A 17,463-nucleotide genomic window follows, 5' to 3' on the forward strand; every position below is an offset into this window, starting at 1 on the left:
CAGCTTGGAAGGGCTTGTTATTGATTACCACTATATAGAGCACATATAAGAGAGGTAATCACTAGCACTCCCGCACCAATAAAAAGCTATTGCATTGACTGGAGGAGGGACTTATGGGCCCCTTTAAAGAGACTCTGTAACAAAATTTTCGTCCTAATTTCTTCTATCCTATAAGTTCCTATGCCTGTTCTAATGTGGTCTGTCTAACTGCAGCCTTTGATAGTTGCACAGTGGCTGTATTATCTCTGTTATATGATCTAATCTTCTCTGCTCTGTCGGGCTGAGGCAGTTAGTGCTGTGCTGCTTGTGACTGGATAGAAGCTATACACACCCTTTCCAGGCCCCCTGCACACTCTGCATGACTCACACACTGAGCTACTCTCAGCGTATCACTTGCTATGTCTTTTGTTTGTAAACACTGCATAAAACTAGCAATTACAAGCCAGGATTGCAGCAGGGAGAGGCAGAAACAGCACAGAGGGGCCCAGGAGAGCATAATGAATAGAATGGTATGCTTCTTATTGTAAGAATTTTAGAGTACAGATTCTCTTTAAGTCTAGAGACCATGGTGCAATCTAAACCTCTGCATTCTCTATTGCTACAACACCAGCGTACGTTGTAACACCTTTGTCAGGAGCTCTATCCATACATTCAGTTCATGCCTTGCACTGATTGAGGACAAACAAAGCCTGAAACATCTATGTGTAAGATGGACTACATAGCTCTGTAAAAGTGAGCTACGCGGCTCTGTACAATGCATAGGTTACAGGAAAGCAAACTTGTGAGGATGCACCCCTATCTCCAGGAGAACACTACATATATATATATACACATTAGTGGCAGGCTAAATTGCACCCAGGGCAAAGGGTGTAAAAATTGCGCACCCGTGAACTCGCAATCCCTTACTCTTTAGGGATAATTACACAGCCACAGGTAGATCCGCCTACTTACTAGTGACCAGCCGCTCATCCAGGAGGAAGCAGGGACCAGGAAAACACACTGGCGAATAGAGCCCCGGCAAGCCGACACCTCCATGGGCGCAGCGCATCGACAGCATGCAGTTCCGCTACAGGACATCAGGTGTCATCACGCGGTGGTAACGTGATGATGACTTGACGTTGGACGCAGGCAGCCCAGGAGGAGTCAAAGAAGGTGATCACGCTGGTGTTCTTCCAGACGCGTAGCTAGGGGGGGTCGGGGTAGGACAAGTGCCCCCGGGCGCCGGGTCCCCAAGGGCGCCCAGCTGAGCTGCAGTGTTTTTTGTTTTTTTGGGGGGGAGGGAGCAGCGCAGAGAACAGTTCTTCTTTCTACTTCCATTCGGCTGCACTGCGCATCACCAGCTCCCTATCGCCTAGCGGTTATGTCCTTCTGCCTGCGCCCCCTTCTTCTACTCGCCAGTCTGCACCCAGAGCGGTCGCCCTGCCTGCTTTGCCCAAGAAACAGTCCTGATTAGTGGCAACTTCACACAGCATGCTTTCCTCAGTTGTACATACACAGCAGCAAGCTGCTGCAGGAAGACCAGAGGGCAGAACTGCACATGGTGAGGAGGATAGCAAATAGCAGTGCATATTTAATTCAGGGCTTTGCCAGCACACACAGACTCACATCAGGCAAGCGCCGTTCTCTGTGAGTCAGGCAGAAGCAGCAGAGCAAAAGAAAAAAGATCAAATGAGAGTAGAGCTGATGCTGCCCCCTACAGTCTGCTGTCCGGAATTACATGATTCAGTGTACTTCATGATAGGGCTGCCCCTGGTTACAGGCATTAAACCTGTGGCTCTGGATGCATGACTGGCCTTACAGGCACATAAAGCAAAGCTTGTCACTCACTACCCAAAAAAAATTCTGTCCAGCCAGTTCTGTGTTTCAAATAGTGTTGCTCGGATACCTCATTATCCAATTCGAGTTTGGTCGAATTCGGATAGTAAACTATCCGAATTCACTCGAAGTTCAATATCCGATGTAATCGAATATCCGATTCAACCTCGGATATCCGACGTCACTATCCGAGTCTGTATTCGAGTAAAATATTCGAGCTGGCCTTAAATAGCTTGTAAAACTTGTTTGGAGGTCAATGATGCATGAAACCACCCTTTTTTATGAAGAAAAACATCAAGTGATTAGGTGGTGATGTAGTAGTTATAAAAAAGGTATCAAAAATAGTAAATTAACTTCATGAAAAGTGTTTGCATGAGAAGGTGTGTCCAAAATGGTTTTAAGTTGGAAGTCTTCTTCTTCTTCTTCTTCTTCTTCTTCTTCTTCTTCTTCTTCTTCTTCTTCTTCTTCTTCCTCTTCCTCTTCCTCTTCCTCTTCCTCTTCCTCTTCCTCTTCCTCTTCCTCTTCCTCTTCCTCTTCTTCTTCTTCTTCTTCTTCTTCTTCTTCTTCTCCGTTTTCCTTTCTTTTGTAATATTTTTTTTACTTCATTTGTGGAAATATTTTATGTTAATAACACCATAGTTATATTTGTGTTGATGGCATAATAGGTAGGTAGTGGCACATTGCAAGCCACAGCGCCTTTTTCTGTGTACCCTGGCGGTGGTAAAACACAGACATGAGCAGGAGGAGGAAGTAGTTGCAGGCTTGCAGCTATTTGTAGTGTGGTGTGGTAATAGTGGGTTGTTACTCGGTAGGAGAGTGGGTGGGCAGGTGGCAGCAGAAAATAGTTCTTCTTCTGTTCTCCCTGGCAGTGGTAGCAGCACACAGACAGCAGAAGCTCAATGCAGCTACAGGAGGAGGAGTAATGTGTGTCATGCAGTGTGATGTGACTGACATAATAGGCCCTGGTTCCTAGCGGTGGTTCCAGGGCCGTAAATGAACATCATGAGGTTCCAGACAGCGGTCGTGAAGCCCACATTGTGTCCAATACACAATTGGAAAAATCTATTAACCCTTCGCACACTCACATGCAAATGTTCAAACAAATGCATTCACAGATTCACTCATCTAGGCACAACTGTTATCCCTACAGCTAAATTAAAAGCCAGGGTTTTAGTTCACAGAAGAATGCATTCTTATGCTTAGTCACCTATACTGCGCAGAAGTACCCAGGTAAACATAGGTGTCCTAACTCTGGCCCTGTAACATGCATAGTGCAGACATGCAAACACATTCATTGCATCAAACCTATCAATGGATTAGGAGCACACATCCTAACTTCCTCTCCTGGGAAAGACGGTGCACTATGCATGTTACAGGGCCAGAGTTAGGACACCTATGTTTACCTGGGTACTTCTGCGCAGTATAGGTGACTAAGCATAAGAATGCATTCTTCTGTGAACTAAAACCCTGGCTTTTAATTTAGCTGTAGGGATAACAGTTGTGCCTGGATGAGTGAATCTGTGAATGCATTTGTTTGAACATTTGCATGTGAGTGTGCGAAGGGTTAATAGATTTTTGCTGTTTTCTAGCCACACCCCCTTCAGCACCTCCCTTTCCCTAATAATTTATTTAATGTCCTAACTAGAGGCGATGTGCCTGGATATATGTATTTCCATTTTACTACTGACCCCTGTGGCTAGGGTCTAATTCAGTGCACTCCCTCCTTCCCCTGTATGTATTTGTCAGCATGCACACAGCTTATGCTGGTGTGTGCGCATGGTGCACATGGACACATAACGTTAGCTCCCTTGTGCGATTGGTAAGATGCACCGTCTTTCCCAGGAGAGGAAGTTAGGATGTGTGCTCCTAATCCATTGATAGGTTTGATGCAATGAATGTGTTTGCATGTCTGCACTATGCATGTTACAGGGCCAGAGTTAGGACACCTATGTTTACCTGGGTACTTCTGCGCAGTATAGGTGACTAAGCATAAGAATGCATTCTTCTGTGAACTAAAACCCTGGCTTTTAATTTAGCTGTAGGGATAACAGTTGTGCCTGGATGAGTGAATCTGTGAATGCATTTGTTTGAACATTTGCATGTGAGTGTGCGAAGGGTTAATAGATTTTTGCTGTTTTCTAGCCACACCCCCTTCAGCACCTCCCTTTCCCTAATAATTTATTTAATGTCCTAACTAGAGGCGATGTGCCTGGATATATGTATTTCCAATACACAATTGGGACAGCACAGTTTTCAACCCGGACACCTCTAAAATAATTACATTTTTTTTTCAAAATAATGCAGGCAGTGAGGCAGCTATTTTTGAGTGTAATAGCTGGTGTGCATGGGAAGCAGCACCTTGTAATGTGTTTCCTGGCAGTGGAGACACAGACAGCACGAGGAAATATAACAGCAGGCAGCGTGAGAAGGATAAGTGTGTGGCAGACTGGCATTTGGCAGCAGGCAGGAGGGCAGGCAGCGAGACATAGTAGGCCCTGGGTCCTAGCGGTGGTTCCAGGGCCGTAAATGAACATCATGAGGTTCCAGACAGCGGTCGTGAAGCCCACATTGTGTCCAATACACAATTGGGACAGCACAGTTTTCAACCCGGACACCTCTAAATTAATTACAATTTTTTTTTTTCAAATTGAATGCAGCTATTTTTGAGTGTAATAGCTGGTGGTGCATGGGCAGCAGCACCTTGTAATGTGTTCCTTGGCATTGGAGAGGAGACACAGACAGCAGGAGGAAATATAACAGCAGGGAGCGTGAGGAGGATAAGTGTGTGGCAGACTGGCATTTGGCAGCAGGCAGGAGGGCAGGCAGCGAGACATAGTAGGCCCTGGGTCCTAGCGGTGGTTCCAGGGCTGTAAATACACAGCATGAGGTTCCAGACAGCGGTCGTGAAGCCCACATTGTGTCCAATACACAATTGGTACAGCACAGTTTTCAACCCGGACACCTCTAAATTAATTACAATTTTTTTTTTCAAATTGTATGCAGCTATTTTTGAGTGTAATAGCTGGTGGTGCATGGGCAGCAGCACCTTGTAATGTGTTCCCTGGCAGTGGAAACACAGACAGCAGGATGAAATACAACAGCAGTAGCAGCAGCAGGTGTATGTGTGTGTGCCAGTCGTCACTTCATGTCCCCCTCTCGCCGACAACAGGGGCCATGAATTCGCCTTCCACCCAAGCCTGGTTCATTTTGAGAAACGTCAGTCTGTCCACAGACTTGTGAGACAGACGAGATCGCTTCTCAGTGACGACTCCACCGGCTGCACTGAAGCAACTCTCTGACAGTACGCTGGAAGGGGGGCAAGAGAGCACTTCCAGGGCGTACTGCGCAAGCTCGCTCCAGATCATCAGGTGCTTGACCCAATACTCCATGGGATCAACAGGGGCCACGCTGTCAAGCCCACTGAAGGACCCCATGTAGTCAGCCACCATGCAGGTCAAGCGCTGCCTGTGACTGGAGAAGGATGCTGCTGCAGGCACCTCCTCTCTAGTCCTTGGAAGCTCTACACTCATGTAGAGCTTGTTGGTCAGAGACAGCAGGTCTGTGGTGCGCGTGCGCTTGCTGCTGGTGGATGCAGACACTTGCTGCTGCCTCTGTGCTGGCTGGACAGTGGGGGTGGATGGCTCAGGGAAGGCTTCCTGCAAGCGCTCAACAAGGGACAGCTGCAAATCCCTCATTTGTTGCGCACGGTCTCCTCCTGCAGGCAGGAACTGGCTGAGCTTCCCCTTCAGACGTGGGTCCAGCATCATGCAGATCCAGATGCCCTCCCTCTGCTTCATCTGGATCACCCTTGGGTCCTTGCGCAGGCACCTCAGCATGTGCGCTGCCATTGGGAAGAGTCTGGCCACGTCTGTTGGCACACCATCGGCATCCCCAGAGCCGAGAGTGCTGTCCTCCTCTTCCTCTGCCCCCTCCACCTCATCCTCTCTCCACCCCTGCACCAGTCCAGCTGCGCTCTGCTGCTCCCCCTCATCAGCAGCAAGGTAAGGGACCTTCACCAACTCCGAGCCCTCCTCCTCAGAGGTGGCCTGTGAAGCTGCCTGCAGCTCCTGCTGGTCCAAGGCTGCCGCTCCCTCTTCCAGCAGTGCATACAGGGCCCTGTCCAGCACACACACCATGGGCACCCACTCACACACCATTGCATGGTCCCTGCTCACCATGTTGGTGGCCTGCAGGAAGGGTGCCAGAACTGAGCACACCTGCTGCATGTGCCCCCAGTCCGCCGTGGAGATGATGGACGGGAGGTTGGTGGCGGCACACCCAGTTGCAGTGAGGGAGGCAACTGTTGCTCGTGCAACGTACTGGCTGACAGCCTGCCTCTGTTCAACCAGACGCTCCAACATCGCCAGGGTGGAGTTCCAGCGAGTTGGAACATCGAGCATGAGCCGGTGCTGTGGCAGGTGCAGCTCCTTCTGCACCTCTTCCAGGCCCGCCACGGCTGCAGGCGAGTGCCGGAAGTGACGCACAACCTTCCTTGCCGCCTCAAGGAGTCGGTCCATCCACTGGTAGGTCCGCAGGAACTTTTGGACTACCAGGTTTAGGACGTGCGCCAGGCAGGGGATGTGGGTCAGGTCTCCCCTGCTGATTGCAGCAACCAGGTTTGCCCTATTGTCGGACACCACCTCTCCGACTCTGAGGCCTCTGGGGGTCAGCCAATTCCTCTCCTGCTCTCGGAGTTTGGCCAGGACGTGGTTCGCCGTCAGTTTGGTCTTCCCCAGGCGGACCAATTCCAGCAGCGCTTGGCAGTGGCGGGGCTTCACGCTGCTGCTGAGGCGGGGGGTTTGGGCTGGTGTGCCGGAGGATGGAAGCGGATCAGAGGAACCTGCTGCTGCTCCGCTGACCCTGCATGGTGGCACCACCCACTGCGTTGTTGGTGCTGCTGCTGCTCTGACAGTGCCGGCCGATGCTGCTCCCCCCTCCTCACCCCCTTCCACCAAGCTGACCCAATGCGTGGTGATATCCGAGTAACTCGGATATCCTAGCTCAGATGAGCATCACTAGTTTCAAATACACAGATCAGGCAACATAAGCAGCTCTGTAACCTCCCTGCCAACAATCACCAGTTCACCACCAACAAAACGCTTCTCTCAGCCTACCAACAGAGTACTGCAGATTAGCAGAAGTAACCAATGATGTCATCATTCTAGCCTTTCTTGTAATCAATGTTACACTGTGAGCAGTGGCGTAGCTAAGAAACTATGGGCCCCAGTGCAAAGTTTTATATTGCCCCCCCAAGCACTCTATACATAACATTTGATACAGCACACCAAAACCTGCCAAGGACAACCACAGTATCAGAGGTGCAGGAAGGGGATGGGGAACAGCTTGTTAATGATTACTATCATTCAACGCATCTATAAAAGTTACTTTTACAAGCACAGGAGGACCAATAAAGAGCTAATACTGTGGTTGACTGAGGGCCCTGCGGGGCCCCTCTGGTCTAAGGGCTCGGTGCGGTCGAGACCCCTGCAACCCCTATTGCTACGCCTCTGACTGTGAGATAGACAGCACTATGCAATACAGCACAGTCTAGTTGGCTTACAGTGTATATCGCTCCCACTTATAGACTGAATGAAGCTATTCAAGGATCAAGCTTATACAAAGCTTAATTTCTTTATTTAGTCAAATTACTGGTTAAGATGGTGATTTATTAGAGATTAGCAAAACATGAGAGAAATTGCTAGTAATGTAAGACCCCATTTACACTTAATCAGTTGGTATGCGCTTTTTTTTCTTCTTCTCCATAGCAGTGCATTATGAAAAATCTTTCAGCTAAAGCTTGTATAGAGAGCAGTGCCCATTAACATTTAGTTACATAGCCGCATCGCACCGCGGGTGTCCTGATCCCAGTGCATGGCAATGGAACAGTTTCCATTCCGTGCATTGCGTGCGGAACATTCCGAGAATCTGCAGAATGCTGCAGATTCTCGCCAGGGGCGGCGCCAGGGGGGTGCAAGGGGGTGCTCGAGCACCCCCTAGAATTGTCCAAGCACCCCCAAACCACCCCCTGGAGTGAACTGACTTCAGGCGTCTAAAAGACGCCAAGTCAGTTCACACAGCGGCAGCACGGAGCAGCAGGCAGGGCTACGGTAAGATGGCCGCCCGGAGCCCTGTTCTGCAGACTTCGAGTCTGCAGTGCATGGCTTCGGGCGGCCATTTTCCCGTAGCCCTGCTCTCTGCATGCAGGCAGGAAGTCTCGTCGTGACGTCGGGAAGGAAGAGGATCGTGGGCGCGCGGGCGCTGCGCGCCACAATGAGGTCGGGACTCGGGACAGGAGGTCGGGAAAGAAGGTCTTCTGGCTGTAGGTGAGTAAATGGGTTTTTCTTTTCTTTTTCAGGTGATGCTGATTGTGCATATTGGGGTCATATCTGCTACGGATTGTGCATATTGGGGTCATATCTGCTACGGATTGTGCATATTGGGGTCATTTCTGCTACCGATTGTGCATATTGGGGTCATTTCTGCTACCGATTGTGCATATTGGGGTCATTTCTGCTACCGATTGTGCATATTGGGGTCATTTCTGCTACCGATTGTGCATATTGGGGTCATATCTGCTACGGATTGTGCATATTGGAGTCATATCTGCTACCGATTGTGCATATTGGGGTCATATCTGCTACGGATTGTGCATATTGGGGTCATATCTGCTACGGATTGTGCATATTGGGGTCATATCTGCTACGGATTGTGCATATTGGGGTCATATCTGCTACGGATTGTGCATATTGGGGTCATTTCTGCTACCGATTGTGCATATTGGGGTCATTTCTGCTACCGATTGTGCATATTGGGGTCATTTCTGCTACCGATTGTGCATATTGGGGTCATTTCTGCTACCGATTGTGCATATTGGGGTCATTTCTGCTACCGATTGTGCATATTGGGGTCATATCTGCTACGGATTGTGCATATTGGAGTCATATCTGCTACCGATTGTGCATATTGGGGTCATATCTGCTACCGATTGTGCATATTGGGGTCATATCTGCTACCGATTGTGCATATTGGGGTCATATCTGCTACCGATTGTGCATATTGGGACCATATCTGCCACCGATTGTGCATATTGGGACCATATCTGCCACCGATTGTACATATTGGGACCATATCTGCCACCGATTGTGCATATTGGGACCATATCTGCCACCGATTGTGCATATTGGGACCATATCTGCCACCGATTGTGCATATTGGGACCATATCTGCCACCGATTGTGCATATTGGGACCATATCTGCCACCGATTGTGCATATTGGGACCATATCTGCCACCGATTGTGCATATTGGGACCATATCTGCCACCGATTGTGCATATTGGGACCATATCTGCCACCGATTGTGCATATTGGGACCATATCTGCTACCGATTGTGCATATTGGGGCCATATCTGCTACCGATTGTGCATATTGGGGCCATATCTGCTACCGATTGTGCATATTGGGGTCATATCTGCTACCGATTGTGCATATTGGGGTCATATCTGCTACCGATTGTGCATATTGGGGTCATATCTGCTACCGATTGTGCATATTGGGGTCATATCTGCTACCGATTGTGCATATTGGGGTCATATCTGCTACCGATTGTGCATATTGGGGTCATATCTGCTACCGATTGTGCATATTGGAGCCATATCTGATAACGATTGTGCATATTGGGGTCATTGGACGTGTTTTTTGTTAAAATCTGCTCACATTACGTGTATTTTCTTGAGAAAACCTGCACAATTATGTGAATTTTCTGGGAAAAGGGTCACCAAAACTTGGGCCCTCTGTCTTTACGTTGCACTTTTAAAGGGAACCCGAGGTGAGAATAATATTGAGGCTGCCATATTTATCTCCCTTTAAGCAATACCAGTTGCCTAACTGCCGTGCTGGTCCTCTGCCTCTTATTCTTTCAACCATAGACCCTGAACAAGCATGCAGCAGGTCAGGGGTTTCTGACAATATTGTCAGAACTGACAAGATTAGCTGCATGGCTTGTTTCTGGTGTAATTCAGTTCACTACTACAGCCAAATAGATCAGCAGGGCTGCCAGGCAACTAGTATTGTTTAAAAGGAAATAAATATGGCAGCCACCATATCACTCTCACCCTGGGTTCACTTTAAATTACAGTTAGCCCCGCCCTCATCCGGTCATGACCACGCCCATTAAGCGCGCCGCAGGTTGTAGCCACACCCATTTTTTGCCGCGGCGCGCTTAGCGCGCCGCAGGTCGTCAGCTCCCCCGGAAATTGGTCCAGCACCTGCATAGCACCCCCTAAAAAAATTTCCTGGAGCCGCCACTGATTCTCGCACAGCCGCATCCGCACACCGTCCCCTCTATATGGACTGCTCTAAAGGACCCCTATCGCGAAAAAAGTAGGCAGTTAAAATCTGACAGAACTGATAGGTTTTGGGCCAGTCCAGCTCCTCATGGGAGATTCTCAGGGTTTTTTGTTTTTAACAGCATATCCTGAACAGTAGTTTAACTACTAAAATAGTAAGATACCAGCCAGCCTCCCTAATCACTTGCACACTATTTTGTCAGTTAGACTTTGTCATTTAGGAAATACTGTTGAAAACAAAGAAAACCCGGAGAATCCCCCATGAAGAGATGGACTAGCCAAAAACCTGTCGGTTCTGTTAGATTTTAACTGCCTCCTTTTTTCGCAATAGTGGTCCTTTAAGTGTAAATGGGGTCTAATTGTCATCCCTGGTTACCAGGCACATGTAAGTCATGATCTAGTCTAGAAAACCGCAGCTATGAGAACCTATTTTATCTGTCACCTGACTTTCATTGCTATGGAGACACAGTCAGCAACCAGACTCTTGTTTACTATTATGTTATCATGCTAATCAAGACACTCTTGTTCGCTATTATTGTGGTTCCCCAAAGCCCCATACGCGCACTAGAGGGTTCTTGCCCAAGGTGACCGGTCAGAGGCGTCTTTGATGAAAATCTAGAATGTTTACAGTGGCCCTAATGTGTTGCCAAAAGATCTGAAGTGCCAGTGTCCTAGCTGAGTCCATTGCTCTTCTATTTGTAAACTGCTCTGTTGTGCACAGTGACATTGTCCCTCCTCCCCCTCCCTATAATGGAATGCATCGCTAGCCTGCAGGCTAGTCATGTGTCTGTACAACACTTGGCCTTGAACTGTTGCCCAGGAGATCTTAACTTCTGTGGTTGACAGTTATTGTGCACACACACACCTAAATCGTAAATGTTTTTTTCCTTACTTCCTGTTCCTCTCATAATGATTATCAGGACAAGAAACTAGGCAAATACCACATGTTGTAGTGACAAATTTGACAAGTCTGCCTTCTAGTAAAGTCCATCTAACTTCTTGTCATGATTCTGAGACAGAACATAATGGGCACTGCTCTCACCAGCAGAAATACAGGCAGCAAAATCTTCCTTCAGGCATAAGTAAAATTAAAAGGAGCACTTTGTCAATACATGTAATTACAATGTCTATTCTCTTTTCTTCTTACAGGCGCTGAAGCCCCCTGTGAAAAAATAACGCTGACTCCAGAAGAGCTTGTCTTCTCTGTCTCCCATGTGTTTATGACTTGAATTAAGTCCAGGAACAGAGCAGCACACCTCAGGCTGATAGACTAATGGACTCCTGATACCGGCCCAGGCACATATCTGATTATGGATTCCTTTGCTGTGTGGATCATCTGTAAAGAAAAATACATTTTGTTTTTTATCTAATCTGTTTTCTGGAGACCTATTGTCTAAGCACTCTCTTTCCATCAGTAGGATGGTTATTTTTTCAGCTGACACAAGATGATCATTGAGGCTCAGCTGGGAGTTAATTGTATGTATGTTCACGCCCCCGAGGAGCCAAACTCAGGATTCAAGGAAAAGAATGATTCTTCGGAGTACTGACACTTCAGGATTCCTAAGATGACCGGGTGTTCCTGAGCTAGTGATCCTTCTCTCATAGCAATGAATATGGTTTCCCAGAAGATCACAGCATGTGTTCACAGGAAGATCTTGTAGGAAAGATGTTTTGACTATGGACTGTGTCTGGAATCCACTGCTACAGGGCCTGCTTTACTGAGGAATCCCCATCATGTGAGATTCCGCAGACATGTCATGGAATTGCTAAAAATAGTCTGCAATTAAGCGGTTTTGATTTTTCACCATTCATCCCGGTCATATCACATCTAAGTCAGGCTTGTTGAAACAGTTATGAATTAGTAGTGCTGGGAACTGCAGGATTCTCAGTAAAAGTGTTTTGTTTTTGAATAAAGTAAGAAGAGATGGGACGAATCCCAAATTTCCTTGAATCTGAATCCAAAAAGATTCTCGAATCTCTTAAATCTTTTGAATCTCTCGAAATTTCAAATCTCTTGAATCCTTCTAAGAATAGTAGTTAGACTTAGAATAGAATTTTCTAAGTCTAACTTCTATTTACACACACACATCACACAATTCTTATGTACAGGATTCAAGAGATTCAAAAGATTCAAGAATCTTTTTGGATTTGGATTAGAGGAAATTTGGGATTCGTCCCCATCTCTAAAATTAAGTGAATCTTGATGTTATAAAAAATTGCTGCAATCACGCAATTCTAAACTACTAACATTTCAGCAACCCCTACTATGTTTCAGTATATCCTAGAATAACTTTTCAATCTTTTACCACATAATAGATAATAATTTGCAAGAAGTTCAACTTGTACTTGCAGAATCACTGATATCTCCTCTGCAGTTATTAGGAGTTCTTTGCAGATGCTGTAGTAAACCAGGCCTATTGTATGTCCATTCCTTTACTCGGGCAGATTTCTTTTTTTTATATTTGGAGGCACATTTTATATTGTGTTGTGTTGTATATTGTAAAAAATCAGACTGGGGCTGATTTGCAGAAATAGATGTAAAGAAAAGCAGAGCAGAACTGAAGACGTGGCCCAGAGCAGCCAATCTGGTTTCATGTATGAGATGATGAAGGATTCTTGGATGGTTGCTCTGAGTTAGGATTTTAATTGGTTACTTTGAGTTGGAATTCTAATTGGTTGCTCTGAGTAAGGGCTTGTGCACACCAGAGCGGTTCTGGAGTGTTTTTTAAAAAGCTTGCAGGGGGAAAACCGCTTGGCTAATGAAAGTGAATGGGATGGTGCACACTAGAGCGGTTCATTTTTTCTATAAGCACAAACTCGGGGGCTGCAGCATTTTTTAGATTTCTCAGGCGTCTCTGCCTCACTGTTAAAGTATAGGAAAGTGGAAAACCGCTCTGAAAAACGCTACATCAGAGCGGTTTTCCAGGCGTTTTTGTTACAGAAGCTGTTCAGTAACGGCTTTACTGTAACAATATTTGAAACCTGCTACTGAAAAATGCTCCAAAAAACGCCAGGCATGTTTAGAAAACGTCTTTAAACATGCCTAGAATCGCTCTGAAATCTGCTTCAAAAACCTCTAGCGTTTTGCGGATCTGCTAGAGGTTCTTGGTGTGCACTGGGCCTTATACTGCAAACAAGTTCCTGCTTTCTATACACTCATGTTTGGAGATTAGCCCCAGTATAAGACATTCCTGTGGGAGTCATTGGACTGAGGTATAAAAAAGCACTAAGTGTAAATAGCATTTTTGAAATGTGAACCTGTTTTTAAAAAAAAAACAACCTAATATATGCATATAAGGTACTGACTCATATACCTACTTGACTTGCCTATCACCACTGAGGGCCTCTGGATGCTCTGCCATCTTGTATGTAAAGTGTAACTGTTCGAAGGTCTATATTTACACGCCACCCATGTGCACACTCTGGTAGAGATTGGGCATTACATTAATTTTGACTGGGAGGGGCATGATGGGGGTGTGCCAATTTATTCACTCTATTCAGTACATGTACTGTATTTTATGGAAATATTTTTATCTGTTAATGAGCTACATCTAAAGGTGCCATACAGTTGCCAATATTTCTTTATTGATATCTGGCCAATTTTATCATTAACACAATTGAGTTGATTGTACCAGACTAAAGATTTCTCTCGTTCGGTGGTGGGTCGGGAGCACGTTGCTAGCGGCATTTGGTTTTGTACCGAACTGACGCAGCGGAGCTACTCTCACCTATTACTGAAGCTTGCTTCCTGCCATGTCTTCTCTCTCTACCTTGGGAGCTCCTTCAGGCCTCTTCTCTCAAGGAGCTGTGCATCATGGGTCAAATACTAGAGGCCCCTAGTGGTCACACAAGGTATGTGCCTTTATTGTTTGGCCTCTAATGTTTAATCAGGTGATACACAGCTCCCCATGAGCAAAGAGGCAGGGAGAAGCCCTTCCCCCCCCCCCAAATTAGCGCAGTGGTGCTATGTGACTACATTTAACTGATCTCACCGCATTGCATATCCAGTAGCTCTGTGCTGCATACATGGCTCCTGATGTCACATGATTGGGAGCTATGTATGCAGCACAGACCAAGTGGCTGCTGGCTGGAAGACGCAAGGGATCGGGATAAGGTAAATATAGTCACATCGAATGTTCCGCAAGGTGGGTGGGAGGAGGATTGAGCCCCTATAGTTTCCGCCCCACCACCGTGCACCATCCCGGCAATTGCGTTGGCTATCATTATGCCTCGGATTATAAGAAAGGGAAATAGATATTAAAAGTACATTTTAATTTCTTATATATAACTTTTTTTATTAGGCAGGGATCACACTTGCTACATTTCCTGAACTCAATCAGTGGTGGCTCACAATGGTTTACATTCCATGCAGTTTTTCATTCACACTGTATGCCTGGTAAAATTGGACACCATTTCTGATTTTCTCTCTGTTTATTACTTTGTACAGCTGTGGATAAAAGCAAAACATTTTTTCAAATATGGAAATAAATGTAGGGGAAGATACGTGCGTTTTTTCCAAGCATACAAGTGTTAACTCATCCTTAGGCAGGGGTCACACCTTAGTAAATCCTGCGCCGTTTTCCTGCAACCAGACTCACACCAGATGTGACAGCCCATGTTATTCAATGGGCTGGTTAACATTTCGTGCAGTTCCAACATGCGGGAAAAAATACTTGCTGCATGGAGTATAATGTAGCACACAGCGCGCAATTCCTGTTGCCGAAAGGCAGCTGCTAGTGTGCGGAAAATGCACATTTAAAAAGGAAAAATCGTCTGTGGAAAGCCACTGGCATTTTTCAAGAATTTGGAGTTTTCCCTACCAGGGAAGTAACAAGGGACGCACGTGTCCCCCTGTAAACAATTATTCTGCCCCCCACCCTGCTGGCCCCACCCCCCATACAACACACCACCAATGCCCCCCAGCAGAGTGTAGCAGAGCTATGTGTCTGAATTCACCTAATCCCGCCTCGGCTGCTGGCAGGAAGAGGAGTCACCAGGCAAGATTGGGTAATTATAGACACATGAATCTGCTGCAGAAATACCCTAAGTGGGTAGGAGGAGGACTGGAGCCACAAAGCCCCTGGGCATACCACTCACTGTTGCAGGGGGTGTAGTTACGCCCCCTCCCTTAATGTTTATTTGGTGTTTTCCTTTAAATTCACTGTATGAAAAGTCAAATGATGGATTTGACTAGTTCCTGTGGATAACCTATCCACACTTTCTTTTGTCCACATGTCAGTCTTGTTATAGGTGCACATTCATCCTCTGCTGCTTTCACCGGCATCATGGTCATTAGTTTCTGAAATAGACTCAGACTCTATTCACAAAGAGAACCAAATGATCACCCCAGTGACACTTTGGAAGTTAGCCTTGAATTATGTTAATAACGCTTTGGATTGCTGTGTAATATTGCCTACTATTCTCTACTACTCATTGCTTTATTACTCTCAACAATCTGGAATATTGCAGTTTTACAAGCACTAAACAGATGGTTGCAGTTATTACATCTCAGTGATTTGATTCAGTCTCTTTCAATAAGCAGTTAAGGTAAAACACTGTGAGCGTGTCAGTAATAGGTTTAAAGAAAAAAAAATGTATTCGTTTTTTAATAAAACGCCAGTGGCGATATGCAATAAAAAAAAAAGAAGTTTATATTATAACAGCTTGTTATGGTGTTTTTTTCTTTTTGTTTAGCAAAAAAAGTAGGATAACAATATTTATAGCCCTTTTCTTGCCAGCTAAATCTTGGATTTGATTCCCTAAACCCAGGACTTGAACATTGCATATACAGTATCATTAGCAGGCATCATCTCCCATTGTTGCCCAGCTTTACATTAAACAAAAAAAGTTATACATTAAGGCCCAGTTCACATCAGCGTTATTTTCAGGAACGTTGCTGAGTGAAAACGGATCCGATCAATCGTTGATCAGATCCATTTTTACTATGTGAACGGGCCACGGACTGAGCCATCTGGATCCAGTGAAGTGGACACCGGATCCGCTCACCGGATCCGTTTTGGCCCAAAACGCAGATGTGAACCGGGCCTAACTGTTGTCCGGGACCCTCCTTTTCTTCATGGCTGTGCTCCGGTCCGTGTACGAGTGAGACCGCCCCTGCGCAGGCAAAATAACCCGCCCCTGCACAGTAGCATGGTGTTGCTTGTAATGATAATAATAATCAGAACATTTGTATAGCTATTTTCTCCTGTCGGACTCAAAGCGCTCAAGAGCTGCAGCCACTGGGATGTACTCAAGAGGCCACCCAGCAGTATTAGGGAGTCTTGCCTTGAACTCATTACTGAAGAGGTACTGACCCTAGCCAGGATTTGAACCCTGGTCTCCCATGACAAAGGTGGTGCCCTTTACCAGTACACCATCCAGCTTGTGCACCAAGAAAGAAGCCATGCACAAGCTGCTCCTGGCTTGTACATGGACAGTAGGGTGGCTGTGTGAAAAAATATTAAACAAGCCCTTGTCAAATATATTTGGAGGGTCCAATCGTTTGATTGGTGGGGTCAAGGGGGAAAGCCTCTGGAATACCTAGAGACATCCCTCTACTGAGGTATCTATCCTTTGCTATTCTTTCAGGTACTCATTACGGTAACTCTTTTTTTTATTTCCTCAACCTTCTCAACCTTTATAGCAACACAAAGCAGAACCCTCCATCTGGGTTCACTCTTGTTTGTTGATGGCACCCTCTCCGCACCCCCACTCCTTTCCCCGCACATTAATGCTCCCATCTGGTCTCATTGGCACAGAGGGTAGAGCAGAAGTGCCAGAGCAGTATAGTACTCCTAGCTGTTCCACAACTTGATGCATGCCATGACCTCTTCCTGAATGTGGAATGGAGTGCTCCACAGGGTTGGGGAGGAGCACATATGGCCTTGGGCCAATGGATCTGTACAGTAGCTATGCCATTGTTCTCACAGCTCTGTACTCTACTCACCCACAGTGAACTACTGTATTTTATTATTTTTAATCTGACCCTCTAAACAGGGAATTCCACATAATAAATTGTTGCATTACACTTTCAATTTCAAATTGTTCCCATAGAAATTTTCAAGGAACCTTTGCACGACCCACAGCCACAAGCAAGTCTTTTTTATCACCATAGTTGTACAAGACTGGGCAGTTACAAATATCTCTGGTCATGAGGACCAGCACAATAGACGTGTCCTGAGGGCATACTTTTACATTCCAGCCCAGAACCAGCTGTACTCCTGAAAGCCATACTTGGAGGTCAGTGTCCAGATTCTTAGTGAGGTCATATGCATATGGGTGGTGAATGCAGCCATTCATC

General features: G+C 46.2%; 1 protein-coding gene across 2 annotated transcripts in view; it reads left to right on the plus strand.

Annotated features, from left to right (window-relative positions):
* Positions 1-15,823, plus strand: part of LOC137562915 (zinc metalloproteinase-disintegrin-like VLAIP-B) — a 163,900-nt gene extending 148,077 nt beyond the window's left edge. For both annotated transcript variants that reach the window (XM_068274728.1, XM_068274729.1), the window contains exon 25: positions 11,313-15,823. In XM_068274728.1, coding sequence (XP_068130829.1) covers positions 11,313-11,339 — 27 coding nt within the window. In that variant the 3' untranslated portion in view covers positions 11,340-15,823. The remainder of the gene's footprint in view (positions 1-11,312) is intronic.
* The last annotated feature ends 1,640 nt before the right edge of the window (positions 15,824-17,463 follow it).

Source organism: Hyperolius riggenbachi, chromosome 3 (genome assembly GCF_040937935.1).
Source record: "Hyperolius riggenbachi isolate aHypRig1 chromosome 3, aHypRig1.pri, whole genome shotgun sequence".
NCBI classification, from domain to species: Eukaryota; Metazoa; Chordata; class Amphibia; order Anura; family Hyperoliidae; genus Hyperolius; species Hyperolius riggenbachi.